Source organism: Copidosoma floridanum, unplaced genomic scaffold (genome assembly GCF_036245765.1).
Source record: "Copidosoma floridanum isolate Cflo_tuat_1 unplaced genomic scaffold, Cflo_Japanese_pri ptg000005l, whole genome shotgun sequence".
Classification (NCBI taxonomy): Eukaryota; Metazoa; Arthropoda; class Insecta; order Hymenoptera; family Encyrtidae; genus Copidosoma; species Copidosoma floridanum.
The window spans coordinates 1974148-1991699 of record NW_028321882.1 but is presented as its reverse complement, the minus strand read 5'-3'; the positions used below and the strand labels follow the sequence as shown (position 1 = coordinate 1991699).

General features: G+C 37.1%; 1 protein-coding gene across 1 annotated transcript in view; it reads left to right on the top strand.

Moving 5' to 3' along the window:
- Grx3 (Glutaredoxin 3) overlaps positions 1–9563 on the top strand; it is a 74261-nt gene extending 64698 nt beyond the window's left edge. Inside the window, exon 2 of the mRNA XM_014352208.2 lies at positions 8506–9563. Coding sequence (XP_014207694.2) covers positions 8506–9424 — 919 coding nt within the window. The 3' untranslated portion in view covers positions 9425–9563. The remainder of the gene's footprint in view (positions 1–8505) is intronic.
- The last annotated feature ends 7989 nt before the right edge of the window (positions 9564–17552 follow it).

The window sequence follows — 17552 nt, the reverse complement described above, 5'->3', positions numbered from 1 at the left end:
AACCGAGAAAAATTGATATGGGTTGTGTATGTGAGAATATTCATGAGTTTTTAAGCAGGTTCTCTTAGGTCAGCAATAAGCAAAACAGTAGTACGCTGCGTGTAAAGGTGGAGTTTTTGGCCTTGATTGCGGTAAATCGAGTGACCTTGTCGTCACCTGAATGCACCTTAAATACTCTTCCCAGCTTCCATTGAGCAGTGGGGATGTTTTTGTCGATGATGTGGACGATTGTGCTTGGTTTGAGGTCATTATCTTCTGTAAACCATTTTCGTCGCTTTTGTAGCTTCGTGAGGTACTTAACTTGCCATCTCTTCCAGAAATGTTGTCGGGCCTTTGAAATAAATTGCCAGATTCAAAGGCGATTGTGTGGAACAGAAAGCAAATAACATTCTGGCAGCATCGTCATGGGGTGACTTACTAGAAACTGCGCTAGTGTTAAAGCGCTTGGGTCGTTTAGATCGGTAGGAAGGGAGTATAATGGTCTTGAATTTAAGAGAGCCCCAATTTTAATGGTAACGGTGTTTAATTCTTCTAATGTAAGCAGTCGAGCCACGATAATGCGCTTGAAGTGGCGTTTGAATAATGTTATGGCTCCTTCCCAAATATCACTAAAATGGGGCGCGAGAGGAGGGTTAAAGTGCTTATGGCATAAAGATTATGCCCTTATGTGAAGAAAAGTGCTCCACGCTGCTGTCTCGAAACTATTCAGATTGCAAGAGCGCATATAGTTCGCAAAGTTAGTCGTTCGCGCCGATAAAATTTGACCCGTTATCAGAATAAATGTTAGATCGCCGTGCTTGTCTACCGATAAATCGTCACAGAGCACCCAAAAACCCGCCGGATGTCAGATCGCTAACGATTTCTATGTGCATCGTCGCGGTAACCATACAAATAAAAATACACCCATATGCTTAAACGCGTGCGTGATTTCTGTGTTTCTTTTCCTTAATAAATACTGGACCGACAAAGTCAACCCCGACATGCTTGAATGTAAAGACTTTTATGATGCGTGATTTATGCAAATCTCCCGTTTTTATTTAAAGAGGGGTTGGTTTGCACCGTATGCATGGAATGCAACGGCGAACGATTTTCAAAACTTGGTTTTTTCCGTTCAAGAGCCAATATCGTTGCCGAATGGCAGAAAGCGTGCTTTGAACTCTACCGTGGTAAGGGTTTATATGCATCTCACCAATTATAAGGTCGGTCACGTGATGGCGAGAAAGTAAAAGTATCGAAAATTGGCGGTCTTAATCTATTGGCGCTTTGGTTAATCGACCCCCGACGCGAAGTAATCCGTCTCCGTCAACAAAAGGATTAAGCTCTGCTAGTCGAGTTTTCTTGGCTCCCCTTGCGCTTGTTATGAGGTTGATTTTGGATTGATATTGTTCGGATTGAATAAGCCCAAGAACTATTTTTTCCGTCGCGATTCTTTCTCTCGGACTAATATTTTTACCGGTATAAGTATTTGATTAGAGTAGCCGTAAATAATATGAAACAGAATTAATTAGAGTCGAATATGACGAAAATCGGGAAAAAACGTTCCAAGTTGAGTGATTTAATACAAGACACGTAATTTTTCTTAAGCCGGGTAATCGCGAGACAGCGGGGACCACGTTCGCTCGCAATGGATTTTCTGATAAACGAAGCCACGATGGCCCTTCAAACCACAGTCTGTTTCGAAGAAAGTCGCCAGGGAGCTGACCACGTGATAAAGCACTGGCTGGATTGTCAGCTGTTCTCACGACTTGCCATTCTATCTTATCTCTGAGCGCCTGTATTTCGGCGACGCGATTACCTTCAAATGGTTTGAGAACGTAGGATTGTTTTTTATGCCAATCAAACGCGATAGTGGAATTGGACCAAAATACAATTCTGTAAACTGATTAATTTATCGAGGGACTCATTTCCTTATACACTCGGGCAAGGACTCGCCCCCACACAGCTCAAGCTGAAGAATCGTGGCTTTCTTGATAGGAGAAACTCGAGATTTGGCACACGCTAGACAAATGACTACGTGCCCGCGGCTATCGCCTGAGCGAATGTAGATACAAGCACCGTACCCAGTTTTACTCGCGTTGCAAAAACCATTTACCTCCGTGCGCGTTGAATTGTCAATAATAAGTCGACGTGGTATTCATAAACTGAAAATTGAAGAAAACTGTTCAGCGACAACTCCCTATTGTGAGTTTAACTCTTGCGGTAAAGACTCGAACCAATTTATCTTCAATTTCCAACATTCTTTGAATAATTCTCTTGGTATGCAAAATTGTGGACTCGAGAAGTCTCAATGGGTCAAATATAGCAGCGATTTTCGACAAAGTTAAACGCTTTGTGTGTTTTTCAACCGAATCACTGAGATGGACTGAACATAAAATTTTATCGTCGTGCGAGTTCCAAGCAATTCCCAACGTTTTTATAACTGTATTCGTCTTGATCACGCAATCTAAATTAATTATTTTCTCTTCAAAATTTTTCAACGCGTTGTGATGGTTTAAAGCTCAACGACGTATATTAAAATCTCCCCTCTGCAAAAGAGAAATTACCTCGTTGCGAATTTTGAGCACTTGTTCGATCGTATCGGCACCAGTTTAATTGTATCGGCATCAGTCAAAAGATTGTCAACGTACAAATTGTTTTTGAATACTTGAGCAGCTCGCGGAAAGTGTGCGCCATCGTCATCAGCGAGTTGCTGAACTGTGCGTATAGCAAGATGAGAGGCAGAAGACACGCCGAAAGTAACCGTATTAAGCTCGAAAGTTCTCACCTCGCCTTGGTGCTACCACACAATACGTTGAAACCGTCTGTGATCGGGGTGAACGAGTATTTGCCGGAACATCTGTGCAATGTCGGCCGTGATGACATATTGATAGGTGCGGAAGTGCAAAAGCTGATCAAACAGTTTAGACTGGATTGTAGGACCAACCATTAAAACGTCATTTAAGAAGAAGGCCTTACTGACCTCAGCGGGTGCATCGAAGACGACGCGCACGTTCGTAGTGCTGCTTGACTCTTTTATTATCGGGTGATGAGGCATGTAATAGCCCCTCGAAGACTCGTCACGCACCAATGACATGTGATCTAACTCAATATACTCATTCATTGCCTTTTCGTATGCTACCTTAAGTTCGGGATTAGAATTAAGACGAGTTTGTAACGCGTTGAGGCGTCGGAGAGCTTGAGGCCTTGAATCGCCGAAATTCTTATTTTGTCGTTTGAACGGTGATTTGACAATATAACGGCCGTCTTTATTGCGCGCAGTGTGTTCAACGTAATGAGCTTCGCACCGTGTCTCTTTAATTGATTTTGATGATGTTGATCCAATGTCTTTAATAACCCAAAATTTTACCATTTGACGCGTGAGTTCGATTAAATAACAAAAAAACTGCTGAGTCCCCGCTTATTTGTCCAGTACCACCTCCTACTATCCATCCGAGCTGTGTCTTTTGCAAAATCAATCGCCGTTACCGCGAGATAAATTTCATTGACCCACACTAAAAAGCGATGAAGTCATGCCAGCTCCAAACAGAACATCTACAGATCGTGGCAGATGGAATAGTGGATCGGCTAAGTGTACGTTGGAGGGAATTTGAATCAAGTCGTGAGGAAAAACTTCGTCCAGAACCAGTTCGGCGATTTTTGGTATGACTAAAAAATTCGAAGTTTTACTGAAAGTCTTATCTGTTGATCAAAAATAAATTTCGACTTGACCCTTAGACATGATGCGCAGCTCATTAATGGCGCCTACAGGTTCGTTGGGCGAACGCGTTGGCAAATTTAGGAGTCGCGCGAAACTAGATGTTATAAAATTCGCGGTTGCACAAGTGTCAAGAAGCACGCGTGCTTGAATAAATTTTCCGTCAGCGTTTCTCATTAGAGTCATTGCGCTCATTATCAGCTGAGCTCGCGGCATGTTAGAAACTAAACTGAAGCACTCCATACCTAGTCACGCAGATTTTGTGTTTTTGGACGACTCAGGCTTAGGAGTCTGCTTGGGATTCGCGTTGCGGGTCGGGTTCGAGTGCAAAAGCGTGTTGTGATACCGCTTGCACTCTTTGCAATGGGAAAGCGTACAATTGCCAGTGCGCGGGCGAAGAAAGTTCCGGCACAATCCTCTGTCCTTGACTGCGTTCCACCGCAGTGAAACGGTCAGTTTCAGAAAGTCGCAGCACTTTTCACGAAGCCGTTTTCTAAGGTCACCTTCAGCGATTTTAACATGTTAAGATGCTCACGAGCATTGCCCATGATTTTTATCAAGCCTTCGGAGGTCGCGTGCGTGAGCGCTGGAATATAGGTGGTCCCGTCGAAATGTTTGTCTATGAGTGTACGCGGCTTTTGGTATTCACTAACAAGTATTTTTCACGCTGTTTTATAACTCTTATAGCAAGCATCGTAAAGCGAGAGCTTGTTAAACGCTGGGCCCTCTAAGTAGTCTCTCAAATACAAGAATTTGTTCAAATCGTTGATGTTGGTACGCAAATCTATAATTGATAAAAAGGTGTCTTTAAATGAACGGCATTTATCGTGATCGCCGTAAAATTGCGGGAGATTTGCGACCGGTCGCTTGAGAGAGCGTTGTTTTTCGACGATGGTTAAATGCCTGAGTGGATTGCTGAGGCTTGCGTTGTGACTACCCCCGGGGGCAGGCGCACTTCTGATACGGACAGCGAGCTCAATGTAGCTGTCCTCTAAGCCACCATATGCTCCAACTCGGCGTGTTTATCATCAATCGCCGCAAGATCATCGTTGAGGGAATCGTATTTATTAAACGCGCTCTTAAGGCGCTCGAGACGAAGTACCGCTTTCGCTTTATCCAGCTTACCCGCTTCTACCGCGGTTTTTAACGGGGTTATTTTCCCCCTAAAAATTGGGCGTTTGCGCGCTAATAACGCTACTTGTTCGACCATAACGATTGAAAAAGAGAAAAAAAAAAAAAATAACACGAAGCCTAGGCGAGAAAGTGACAAAATAATACGCACACGTAGGCAAGTCTATGCGTGGAACGAGGTCTAAGCGAAAAACCAAAATAAACAACACGCACTTGGGCAATTGATGCAAGCATACAAAGCCTGCGCGGGTAAAAAGAGAAAGTCACGATGTCTTCTCTCTTGTGTTTTCGCTCTCCCGTCTACGTGGCATTGGTACGGGTGACCCTCTCGTTTAACCCGTAGCCCTTGACCCAGACAGATACACTGGACTTTCTACTCTTTTTGAATTCGATCCATCACTGCACAACAGTCCCCTGGATATTAACTCAATCGTGGTACTTGAATGCGTTGTCCGTGCAGTACTAGACCCCAATTATTAATCGGTGTCCACTGATACGTCTTCCTCGTATTGAGGTATCAACTCATTGCCTGGCTCTATCTCCAACATCAACACTCGAAGAAACCTGTCTTTCTGGACGTCTTCGGTCCCCTTGACAGTAAATCCCCTCGAAAAAATTTTCTCACTACCTCCTCTGACGGCATTGTCATGATGCTGCGTTTAAGTGCTCGTAGCTCCAACATATTTACAAGCGCCAGTGTACGAGGCGTATGCGTTAGCACACACTAGGCTCAGATAGGGTGATTGGGAAAACACAATAAAACACAATAAAATTAAACAGCATAAAAATAACAACTTTTAATGTCACTCACAGGCCAAGAAAACACAGTTAATATTCACAAAAATTGTAAAGGTCAAATTTATACCGGAGAAAATAAATACTGTCTATATTCTTAAAGCAATGAACTATTGAAATATATAAAGGTGAAGAATGTAGAAAGAAAAGAGTCAAGTTCAATAACACGATTTGTAAACACGCACTGGCCTTGAGCTCGCAAGAGATTTTGAAAGTTACTCGAAATAAATGTGAAACTGAAAGCACTGATAGAGTATAACTGATTGAAATATTGAATAACTATAAACCACTGTCTGTAAAAAATGCACAATTACTGTCTGTGAAAATACACAAGAGTTTCACTGAGTTTTGCTGTTGATAATCACTGGTAGTTCGATGAGATTAACTATTTGAGCTGGTCTGCAAATTATGCAATGAGCAACTTAACCAAAGCACTAAGTGCACTGCACTGCACAACTGAGTTTTGTCCACTGTATAGCGAGAGTTAATCAGAAGATTTACACTAGCATTTAAGCTGATGTATGCATCTTTGAATGCTAAAGTTTGGCAACGTAACTTAAGAGAGTCTTTCTTTGACGAGAGCTGAGTATAATCTGGCGCTTACAGTATACAAAGCTTGCCGCATGAATACGCACACACACGCCTGCAGCGCGCCAAGTCGACTAAGCGCACACGCACAGAGCGTTGAGCCGACAGAGACTACAAGTGTACACAGTGTACACAAAAGCCGGGCCTACTGTCGGTCGCTCTCATTTCCAACAGCCAGCATTAATGCTTCGTGAGACGCCATTTTGCTACCTGCGCTAAAACACGAGAAAAACGACAAAATGTTAAATCCTTAAAGGTCTACTTGACTGGTATGCTCGCTTTTAAACTGATCACGACAAGTCAATTTTCACCTCGGAAAAACTATTCAGACTTTTAGATGAGGATTCGACCAAATGTTTTACTAGGATACATCCAAAAGCACTAATCTTTTGGCTAGTGTGCACTTGATTTTTTGACTACTCATTTTTTTGTCAAAACGTCCAAGCTGAAAGTGTGAGTCAAAACAGATGATAATTCCTATTACTTCACCTCAAGTTTTTATCGTTTCTGTATAATCATTTATCCTTGTGTACGTGCAATGTAAGTTTTATGAAAAAGTACGTATATTACAAGTACACTTTTATAATCATCGGTGATATTTGTTAAAGATGATTATTCAGTTGTGACTATTAAATTTATTACGGCAAACTAAAATTTTTTGTGTATTTGTAGTTAAAACAATACAACGTACTATAGTCAGTAACTTAAGGATAGTGTTTAAGTCTGCCTGATTTAGTATACTATATGCCACTCGTTTGTGTTAGAGTCGTTTTTCTTAGAAACTGTGAGGTACTTGTGCCCGATAAATAATGTAGATTTGTACAGTCCAGTATCCTGGTGCATTTGTGCCTATGGTAATAAAATTAATTTTTCACCCTATAAGAATGTATTATTTTATAAAAGTTTATGGTACTTATTGTCTAGTATTTTTACTCGTACCTTATTCAGTACAAACACATTTAATCTTCACGCTCGATTTTTTTTAACAAACATAAAAAAAAGTTGTTACTTGAAAAAAAAACATTGATCTTCTAAGGTACTTACAAAAAACAAAGTCAACAATACTAAATGGCATAATTTTTCTTGTCGCAAAATTTTCAAAGTTTAACAAGCATTATACTTTTGTTTCTTCATAGAGGAAGCATTGAGTTTATTTCGATTGTTAAAAATTGGTTTCAAAAATATTTAAATCCAATTTTTTACATATATTAGTTGTATGAAGTATTGTTATAGTTATATTGCCCTTTTTAAATCATCTAATCCCGTTTTTTGTACAGTTTTTATTTGGATAGTAGGAAGATTCTTTAGAAATATTTCATACATACATGATGTATTATTATATCTACATTGAGGGCCCGTTGACAGATTGAAATAATTAAGGGCTTCAAATGTTCGTTCTTTCTAATTTATAGTGACCAGTATGCATGAGGAACCTTAATTGATAATTTATAGCCAGTAACTTTTGCTAACGCTTCTTAAATGTAGATAAAAATTAATACACTTAAAATAAATAACTAACGCAACTTCTATAATCATAAATGTATTTTTATAAGAATTTGGAAACGGTGGCTATAAAGAAAAAAATCCTGCAGATGAGATTTAAAGGTGTGGCCACCAAAAACAAACATCATCTAACCCACTCGGCTACTATGTTCTATATTAGGGGAGGTATAAATGAAATATAAAAGCTGTAAAGAAAGCTTGGATCAACCGTAGAAATTTTACATGGTGAGGAAACACAGGAGTAGGGGAACTGTGTTAAAGACTCCTTCGACCTGTATTCTGGTTGCGCTAGCCTATAGCTTGCGAATTTTGATAGTACTGAACTCTTCTTTAAGGAGATTATCGTTCCATCTGGCATCACTCATTGTAATGTTTCCTCCAGTAGTACATTGTTTAAGGACCCGACTGTGTAAACCTCTGACACTAAGAATCAAATTTGTTTCAAATAAAAAAAATTACAATTTTTTTTTCAATCAAAACTTTTGGTTGTTATAACTAAAACTTTAACATTTAGTCTTGTATTGGTTGTCCAAAATGTTATACACTGAATTTGTAGCATTACAACTGCAATTAAGATCTGCAGTAAATGTTGTGAATCCAAAAATAAGTTATATTACCAAATACACATTTGTTTTGCTACGTTCTATATTTTAGCAAGTTATTCCCTTGAAAGATTAGACTTATAAAAAAATTATGACCCAGAGGTTTAATTTAAGTTTCTTCATATAGATCAAAATATAACATAAACAAATTTTTCTTTAATTATCACATAATGAGTTATTATTATCTTGCAGGTCGGATTTAGCAATTGTTCATTTTTCTGCTCCATGGGCTAGACAGTGCACGCAAATAAATAATGTTCTAGAGCAAATGATAAAATCAGCCGATTTCAAGAATGTTAAGTTTGCCAATGTTGTGGCCGAAGATTTTCCAGAAATTTCAATTGAATGGGACATCAGAGCAGTTCCAACAACTTTATTCTTTAAACACACTGAAATTGTTGCAAGAATAGATGGTGTCAATCCTACAAAAGTTCTTGAGCTAATAAATAAGCAGTTATTAAGAGATCAAAACGGATCATTTAAATCAGAAAATACTGAAGAAAAAATTAAAAAATTAGTTAATCAAGCTCCCTGTGTGCTTTTTATAAAAGGTACTAAAATTTCTCCACGTTGTGGATTTTCAAAGTCGATGATAGCACTGGTGGAAAAGCATAAAATAAAATATGAAATATTTAATGTATTAGAAGACGATGAGGTCAGAGAAAGCCTTAAAAAGTTCAGCAATTGGCCAACATATCCACAGTTTTATGTTAAAGGTAAGTTCATCGGAGGTTTAGACATTGTAAAAGAATTAAGCAAAACAGGAGAGCTAGATCGTATGATACAAACAACTTACCAAAATTTAGAGCACAGATTAAAAGAGTTGATAAATCAAGCTCCTTGCATGCTATTTATGAAAGGAAACAGAAATACTCCTCGATGTGGATTTTCTAAAATGATTGTATCTTTGTTAGATGAATATAATATTGACTACCATACATTTGATATTCTAGAAGATAATGAAGTAAGAGAGGGATTAAAAAAATTTAGTGACTGGCCAACATACCCACAGTTATATATTAATGGTGAATTTATTGGTGGATTAGACATTGTTAAAGAGATGAGCAAAACTGGAGCCTTGCATAATATAATGTCAAGAAAACAGATATAGCTGGTTTTGATGGTGATAATCTATTAACTGGTTTCATTTGAAAACGAGCAAAGTAAGGCAGATTAGTACACAAAAAAAATTTTCTTGTATTGAGTGCGACTTGCAATAAAAATGCCCATTTTTAAATTTATATCTCTTATTTATAAGCTTCTTTACTTTTAGCTTAACATCCTTAAAGATGTAGACGTAAAAGAATCTTAAAAATCATTATTCAAGCATACAAAAGATTATTTTTAGTTCAACTGTTTTATCCCATATTGTTTTCATTGTTATCTCGCAGTTACAAAAAATGTTGTTTTTAAAAACAAATAATTAAAAAAAAAAAAAAAAAAAAAAAAAAAAAAAAAAAGGTGCATAGGATAGATTGTTCGTCAACATATGATCAGTAAATATTTTACGTTCAGGAATACAAACATCATGTAGCAGCAGCAAGAGTAGCAGTAGCAGTAGTGGTAGTAAGTTGTATTTTTTTGTGATGGGGGAAATGCATGTACGTACTCTGCTAGGACTAAAGTTTTGTGTGACCACCAATACTTACTAGACCTCCCCCCTATTTTGCATAGTTTTAGATCCACCCCAGAATCGCGTTAACATTACTACAGAGTGGAGACAAAAGAGAAGACATAGTACCTCACAGTATTCGTGAGCAAGATTGACACCAGTTGCTAGGGGTACTAATTCTCACAAGTCCTGCAAAGGACTTGGAAGTCCGAAGAACTGGCACCAGTCTCTAGCTCTTCCCAATAGCTGCAAATTTTTAGAAGAGCAACATCTTGCTTGATGCTTATCCTTGATGATAAGTAGGAATACTTAGTGCAGCGCCGTGTTGTACAATTTTATCAGAGAGCTACCTGGATTTTTTTTTTCTTTTCCCTGAGAACTGTCCAGGTAAACCTGTCAACAGCCCTCCAACATGACGCCGGTGATGTTTTCAGGCTTAACAGCCTAATTTAATCGTCTCTCTAGGTACTGTCACTGCTCGCATCACCTACTTAACTAAAAAAAGGGCATTTGTATCATTCACCACAGGACAGTAATTACCACTAATTGTCGGTCTTAGTTCCATGAGGTGAAGATCCGTGTTGAACTGTCGATGGCCCAAAAGAAGCTGAGTGTGGTAATAGTTAATGCTTCAGACAAGGATGTAGGACTAGTATAAGTTGGTACATCGACCTACCCACAACACCCATATCCTACTACCGCTGCCAGCGTTGCACGCTTGACTCCCTACTCTCGTCGTTCGGCTCGGTGAAGAATCTGGCCCTGCGCACCTGCGCCAAAATAATGATTGGCACGGTTGTCGCGATCATCATCACATTGGTCAAAAATACCATGTGGCACGCACAGTTGACCTGCAAGGCCCAAGCCCGCTGTACCGAAGTTGAATGGTTTTTGAGCCACGCCAACGCCAACGTATATTCCCAGACCTCCGAACTGTACAACATGATAAAGTTCACCACCGACGCGAGTACTCCCCTTCCGGCTTCAGGCGGCCCACTGATACTAGGCATTAGTCGTGACAGAGTTCTAGCTACCCTCTAATGTCTTTTTCATGATTTTCTTAATGTGTTCCCTGAGTGTGAGCCTAGAGTCAACTCAAACTCTGAAGAACCTGACCGCGGGGCTCTCACAAATCGCCTTACCCGCGACGTTTACACGAAAAATATTTGCCAAACCATCGCTGCTTAGTGAGATCAACCGTCTCTGTTTTATGGCCAGCGAGCTCGAAGCCATGGTCCCCCTGCGGCTTTCATACCCTAGAGGTTCTTCTGATAGGAGTCCATTGCACAGGGGATTCCAGAGGTCGAAACTCAACACAGAGCCCTAAGCTGCCTACGACATTAATCTTACCTCGCGTGGTCCCTCAGTTGTGTTGTACCAATGTGCGCGATCTTATAGATAGTTTTCCAGGACCTTTCTCTAGCCAATTGGTACCTCCAGGTCGCAAAGTATTCGTTTTATGTTAGACCACCTCGCCAAGTTAAAAGCGTTCTTAACATTTGTGGTGATCAGGACACAAGCATTTGTTGTTTTGGGGGAAGCTTGCTATGCCCTTTTTACATACTCCGAAATCTCGGACAGCGTGTGTGTAGTATGTTGATCTGTTGATTCTAAGACCGTCCTGGTTGTAGCTTAGATTCACCATCTAGCATAAGCGAGTTTGGATAATCTTCTCTAGTATCTTGCTCAAGTCGTCCAGCGTACACAACAGCATAAATGACGCTGGGGTCACAGGTGGACCCTTACCGTTATTCAGAAGAACGAGACCTTGGAACTTCCACGCCCAGCCGAATGCACCTGCTGGATAAGCGTTAAACATATCCTGTATAACATATGATTTATTTGCCGCCACGATATTAAGGACTTTATTTGGTAAAAAAGAGAATGAACAATGTTTTGCATAAACTAAGGCTTTATTTCTATGCAGTAGTCCAGGCCCCGGATGTCTCTTTGAACATTGTTAACGAGATCACATTAAAAACAGGTTTGGGTGCTGTTGATTGCTCTCACCAGTTTTTTCTTTGCATCCTTGTAAAGTGCCATTGTCTCCTCCTCATATCTCCTTCGTTGAAAACGTTAGAATCGGTGACGGATTGTGTAAAACTGCCTGCATAATCAGCGATTTTTGTCCACCATTAGCTCAGTCTTCAACTCGACCTGGCCAATTACTGAGGCATACCTGCGTCACACTATTCACTGATGCGATGCATGGTATCCCTTAAGAGTTGCTCTGCTTCCGCTGCACTTGAAATCCTGCTTAGGTCAGCTGGAGGTGACATATTTCTGCGGGCTTCACAAAGTGCTTCTCGCGATCATGAGAGAGCAATCAAGAGCAAAACTTTACTTATCGAACAATTTTGATAACTACCAAAAAAATTATCAAAAACATCCTGGGTTCTCCCTTTCTTTGGAATTTCAAAGTATTACATTTTTCTTTCCCCTATTTTCAACAATCATTTTGAAGATAATTTATCAACCCAACAAATGGTTACATTTAATTTGAGAATTTAAAATTTCTCACCAAGCCATGGATTTGTGTCACATGTATTACGTAATGTTTTATGCTTACAATTTCGAAAGCTTCCTTAGGAAACACAGAGGCTTTATTTCAAATAATTAAATCTATTTTTTATAATTTTCTTTTATTACTATCAAATTCTAAAAATGAATTTCTTCATTCTGTAAATCTAATGATAATGAAAATCTTCCATGGCTCGTCATCCCCTTTGGTAGTAGTACAGATGCTATATCTGTCCATGCCACTCATATAATTTTTCATCCTTTGAAAGAATTAGTACATCAATTTTTTCTATTAAAATGTTTTACTCGAAGCTCCATGACCATGAATGAAAAAAATGTCTGTTTTCCTTCACAAATAGTTTTAAAACTAATTCTTTCATTTGTATTTAATGGTGCTTAAGTAGTATCAAACATTTTTTTACAAACAGAAATTTTCCCTGAACTATTCTTCGATATTCGTGCAAATTATGTTGACCTTGGGTAATTTAAAATTTTACAAGTCTCTTCTGCTATTCAAAATTTTGTTTTCTTCCAAAAAGAGATTTGTTTTCTTTATTCCAATCGAAGTTCTCTGTAAAATATTTATGATATTTATTCCATATCATAGCTCTATCAATATTTTCTGATAGTTATAACCTAGAAAAAGAAATTCCTAATTAAAATGGAATGATAACACTACAAGCTATATCAAAAATGGCTTTAATATTCGGGTCTTTTTCTAACCCTTAGCAGTTGTAGTTTAGAAGGACACTACGTCCTTAAAAATTTTATAAGCAACTCCATTGTATGTTTTTAAATATGTAAACGAAATTGCGCCTTTTACTTTATTTAATATTAATTTCAGGAAAAACGTTCATAATCTTTGGGAGATACAATATTTAATTCACCTTTTGCTATAGATTTTCTTGAACGTTAACGTCTACACCATACTTTTTTGACTTGCTCTTTGAGATAGTGCAGTCAGTTTTTACGTAAAAAATTTATGTTGATTAGGTTAATTTTACAAAGAAATAAAACAAATTCGGCTTTATTTCAAGAAGATTGAGGGGGTTGCAATGGGGGTAGAGGGGGGCTAAAGTATGCTATTCTTAAGCCATTTTACAGGGAAACAACATAAATTTTTCTTAATTTTAAGAAGAGCTAAGGGGGATTATGAGCAAGTTGTAAAACAGCATGTTACCCGACACTCACCGTGCACCAGCGCTAGACTACACCCCGCTATCTTCAAGTACATGTAATTTGTGAAGCTTTATAGGTCCCAACTTGAAAATTTGCATGTCTGTAGTTGAAGAATTAAGCTTTTGACTAATGCAAGTTAAAAAAAAAAACGTACTTTGAGAAAAAGAAGCCTAAACAAATGTAGAATTCGAAAAATGCTATTTATCGACAAGGGTTGTTGACTTATTTTCACATGTAATCAGTTGAATATGATTTTCAGGTTATTGAAATAATTATCAAACTCCTTTTCAAATCTAAGGATGCGGTATAGTTACAGAGGAATTGATGCACAGTATTCAGGGGGCGGAAATAAATTCTACAAGAGACTTATGCAGACAGAAAAATTGCTAGAATTCTTAATATATTGAAAAAAAATTATGTTGACATTCCATAATAAATAATTTCTACAAAGAGTCTTATTAATATGCTAAAAATACTGCCAGCCGTAAATTTCAGGATTGGGAGCGCTGGTGTTACCACCTATCAATTGTGGCTTCATTCCACTTAACTTAATGCATTCTCAGCCTGTATTGACAGTTATACAAATAATGCTGTTACTTTTGGGTGCTTTTTCACATCAGTAAAGTAAGCTGCATCTCGTTAGTGGCATAACCAGCACTCTTAACATAGAAACTGACTGCTGGACCTATTTTAAAACACCAAAATTAAAACTACAAGTAATTCATAAAAAAAAGATTAAATGAAGTACGATAAAAGCTGTTTAAATACATTCTTATTCTAAAACATCGGAGATGTTTAATACAATGTTGAAATAGGTACTGATACACTTACACTTACAGATACACTTCAATAAATAGCATTTTGGTAAATATATCGTAACATAATTTAACTCTCTTGCAGAACATCTTAGCCCTACAACTCTTATTTTATTTTGTTAGACAGGTTCAGTACTTTATTATCCTCTTGATATATTGAAACAAAAAGTTATTTGCACTTGCATTACTTCAATAACTATATATTTTTGGTTAATTTTATTCAATTTAAGTGTAAAAATTTTATGCAATATTATTTTTTCTACAGTTTGTTATCAAGTTTTCAAACCAATATTAATGGATTGCCATGGAATTCTGATTTCTGTTATATTCTTAATTAGCTTATCAATTGTATTACTAAACGTGAATAATAATATTATACGGTAAAATTATACCCAGTCACAAAACAGTAAATAAGCTTACGGAATCTTTATACAGTGGATTTTGCCATTATCCCTATTTAGGACACAAAGACATAAATCCTCGTTTCCTTTTTATTGAAAGATGAAGGTTACTTTAATTAACTTCAAACCTGGGTCTTTAACTTTAGATTTGTTAGTTGTTGTAGAAAACGCTAAGACTAAATAAAATTGTTTGCTGTATTCGCTATGTAAATTTCTGTTAGCGACTTCTGGTGGTTCCAAACAGGGTCAGCTCTTGGACAAATCATATAGCTCTGTATATAACATGCGCAAAAACCGTGCAACTCATTTCGCTGAAATCTTAAAGTCAAAGTAAACTTTTGACTAACAGTAACAGAAAAAGTTGTAGATAATTAGAAAACGAGCTTATACGGCCATATTTGACAAAGATATTAACAGTTATTATAATTTCATGCATAAAGATTCATCTAACCACGAAAGTACCTGCAGGACTGTAAACTGACATGCACTGGGCTTGTGCAGCAGATGACAAAGAGAATACAACATGTTCCTTCACTCGTTTTACTTTGTCATAATCACTCATAGCATTTCTGTTATTGCAAATATTTCTACCAAATACAGTTATATAGATTCGTAATTTTTTCAACTACAACTTTTACGCATGTAAAAGGTCAAAATAGTGTTAAGTTTCGAGATCTAGGAGAAAAAAGTTGATCGTACATTAAGTTTAGGCTTCAGTGTTCTGAGAGCTAATAATATTTTTGCTTCCATGGGCGCTTTGATCTATTTTCTTATCCTCTCCAAACAAACTCGCGTAGCAAACGAAATAAATGGTAATCAAGATGCATTTTTGTACTTTTAGTGAGTTGTGTTTGAAAAAAAATTTGTTTTAATTTTTTCTCTGTTTATAATTGTTAATATATTTTAATAGAAAAAAATCGTATAATCAAAGAGTAAAAAAATAATTTAAATTAAAAAAAATTATAGTTAATAAAATTGTTTCGGTTAAATATACGTAATTTTTTTTTTTAATTTTTTTTATTTATTTATTATTATTTTTTTTTTTTTTCGGGAAAAAGTTCGTACATTACAGTGACTTTATACCTAGTTGCTTATCTTAAGAAAGCTGGTTTATTTATTTTTTCTAATTTAGAGCAATAATATTTCAAATTAGCTTGTTTGCAAAGCAAATGTAACAATTTAATTTTAAAATCCAGAAATAAAACCAACAAAATGGTTTTTGAAAAGTTTCTTTTGTAATTATTTATTTATTTGTTTATTTATTAAACAAGTGCCACCCTTCCCCCTGTCACACTCGGCTTCACCCCAAACTCACTGAATAGAACATAGCAATGTGTTGACACGTAGTGTAAAACATTTTCAGTTAAAAAGTGTACATCTACTCCTGACACTTCTCGAAACAAATATCTTCTTATTAAAAACATATTTGTTCAAAATCCATGCAGTTTATTTCGCCAAATAATAAGCTGCAAAAAGTAACAAAAATGCATGGTGTATCGAAATAGATTTCGCAAAATTATATGAAGAAATTAAGCTCGCGGAATGAAACAAAAAAGCTCATTGCACTTTCACGATTCGATGCGTTTGTTAAACAGTATGACGTATAAACTGTTTACGAAATCAACCAATCAACAAGAGCTATACGATGTAGAGGCGTGTCCACATTCAGAGGAAAGAGAAGAAAGGCAAGTAGTAGAAGCAGGCAAAAAGGTAAGCCACGGTGTTGAAAAAATGATAAAGATCCAACCATAGTAAAAATCAATACAGTAGATGTTGTACCTTCTTAATGTTAATTAAAGTGTCGGGCTTTTTCAAAAGAACCAAAATTACGATCGCAGTTGATAACAAACTAAACGGAGAAAGTTAAGCACATTGTATTTTTTTAACAGGTGCTGAGTTACCATCTTGCTCTTTGTGGTGACTTGATAAAGTATTCGATTAAAATGTCAGAAAGCATAAATAAAAAGTGATAAAATATTAACTCACGTACTTTTGATACTCTAGTAGGCAAGTTTTATAAGTTTTGTATTAGTGACTCACAGCCTATCAATAAGTAAAGAATTAAGTATCAGAGCTAAGTACTTTAGTTGTTTCCGAATTCAAAATCATAAATTACTAATACGTAGGTGATAGAGATTCAAAGCTAAACACTCTAATTTTTTTTTTTTTTTCCAAATAAAATCCCAAGCAGCGTATTCTTTATACCACGACGCACTTACTACCTGCGCATTTATTTTCTAATTTAGATAAAATTCTGAGCAGCTAATTCTTTTCACCCCGAGGCTCACACTACCAGTACGTTTATTTTTTTAAACAAATTACATCACGAGCAGCGTACCCTTTACAGCTCTACGCGCTTAATACCAACCCGTTTATTGTCTTATTTGAATAAAATCCTTAGCAGCTGATACCGAATACTCTGCTTTAAGCCCGTTGATTTTTTAATTATAATAAAATCCTTAGCAGCTCATCCTCTATGAATAGACGAACTTACTACCAGTGCGATTTTTTTTTTTTAATAGAATGAAATCTCCAGCAGCGTATCCTTTATAACACGACGCCCTTACTCCCAGCCCGTTTGTTTTTTAATTAAAATAAAATCCTAAGCAACTCATCTTTTATAACCAGACACGCTTTCTGCACGTGGGTTTATTATTTTAATCCAATAAAACTTTGATCAGATAATCCTTCATAACCCAACACGTTTACTAA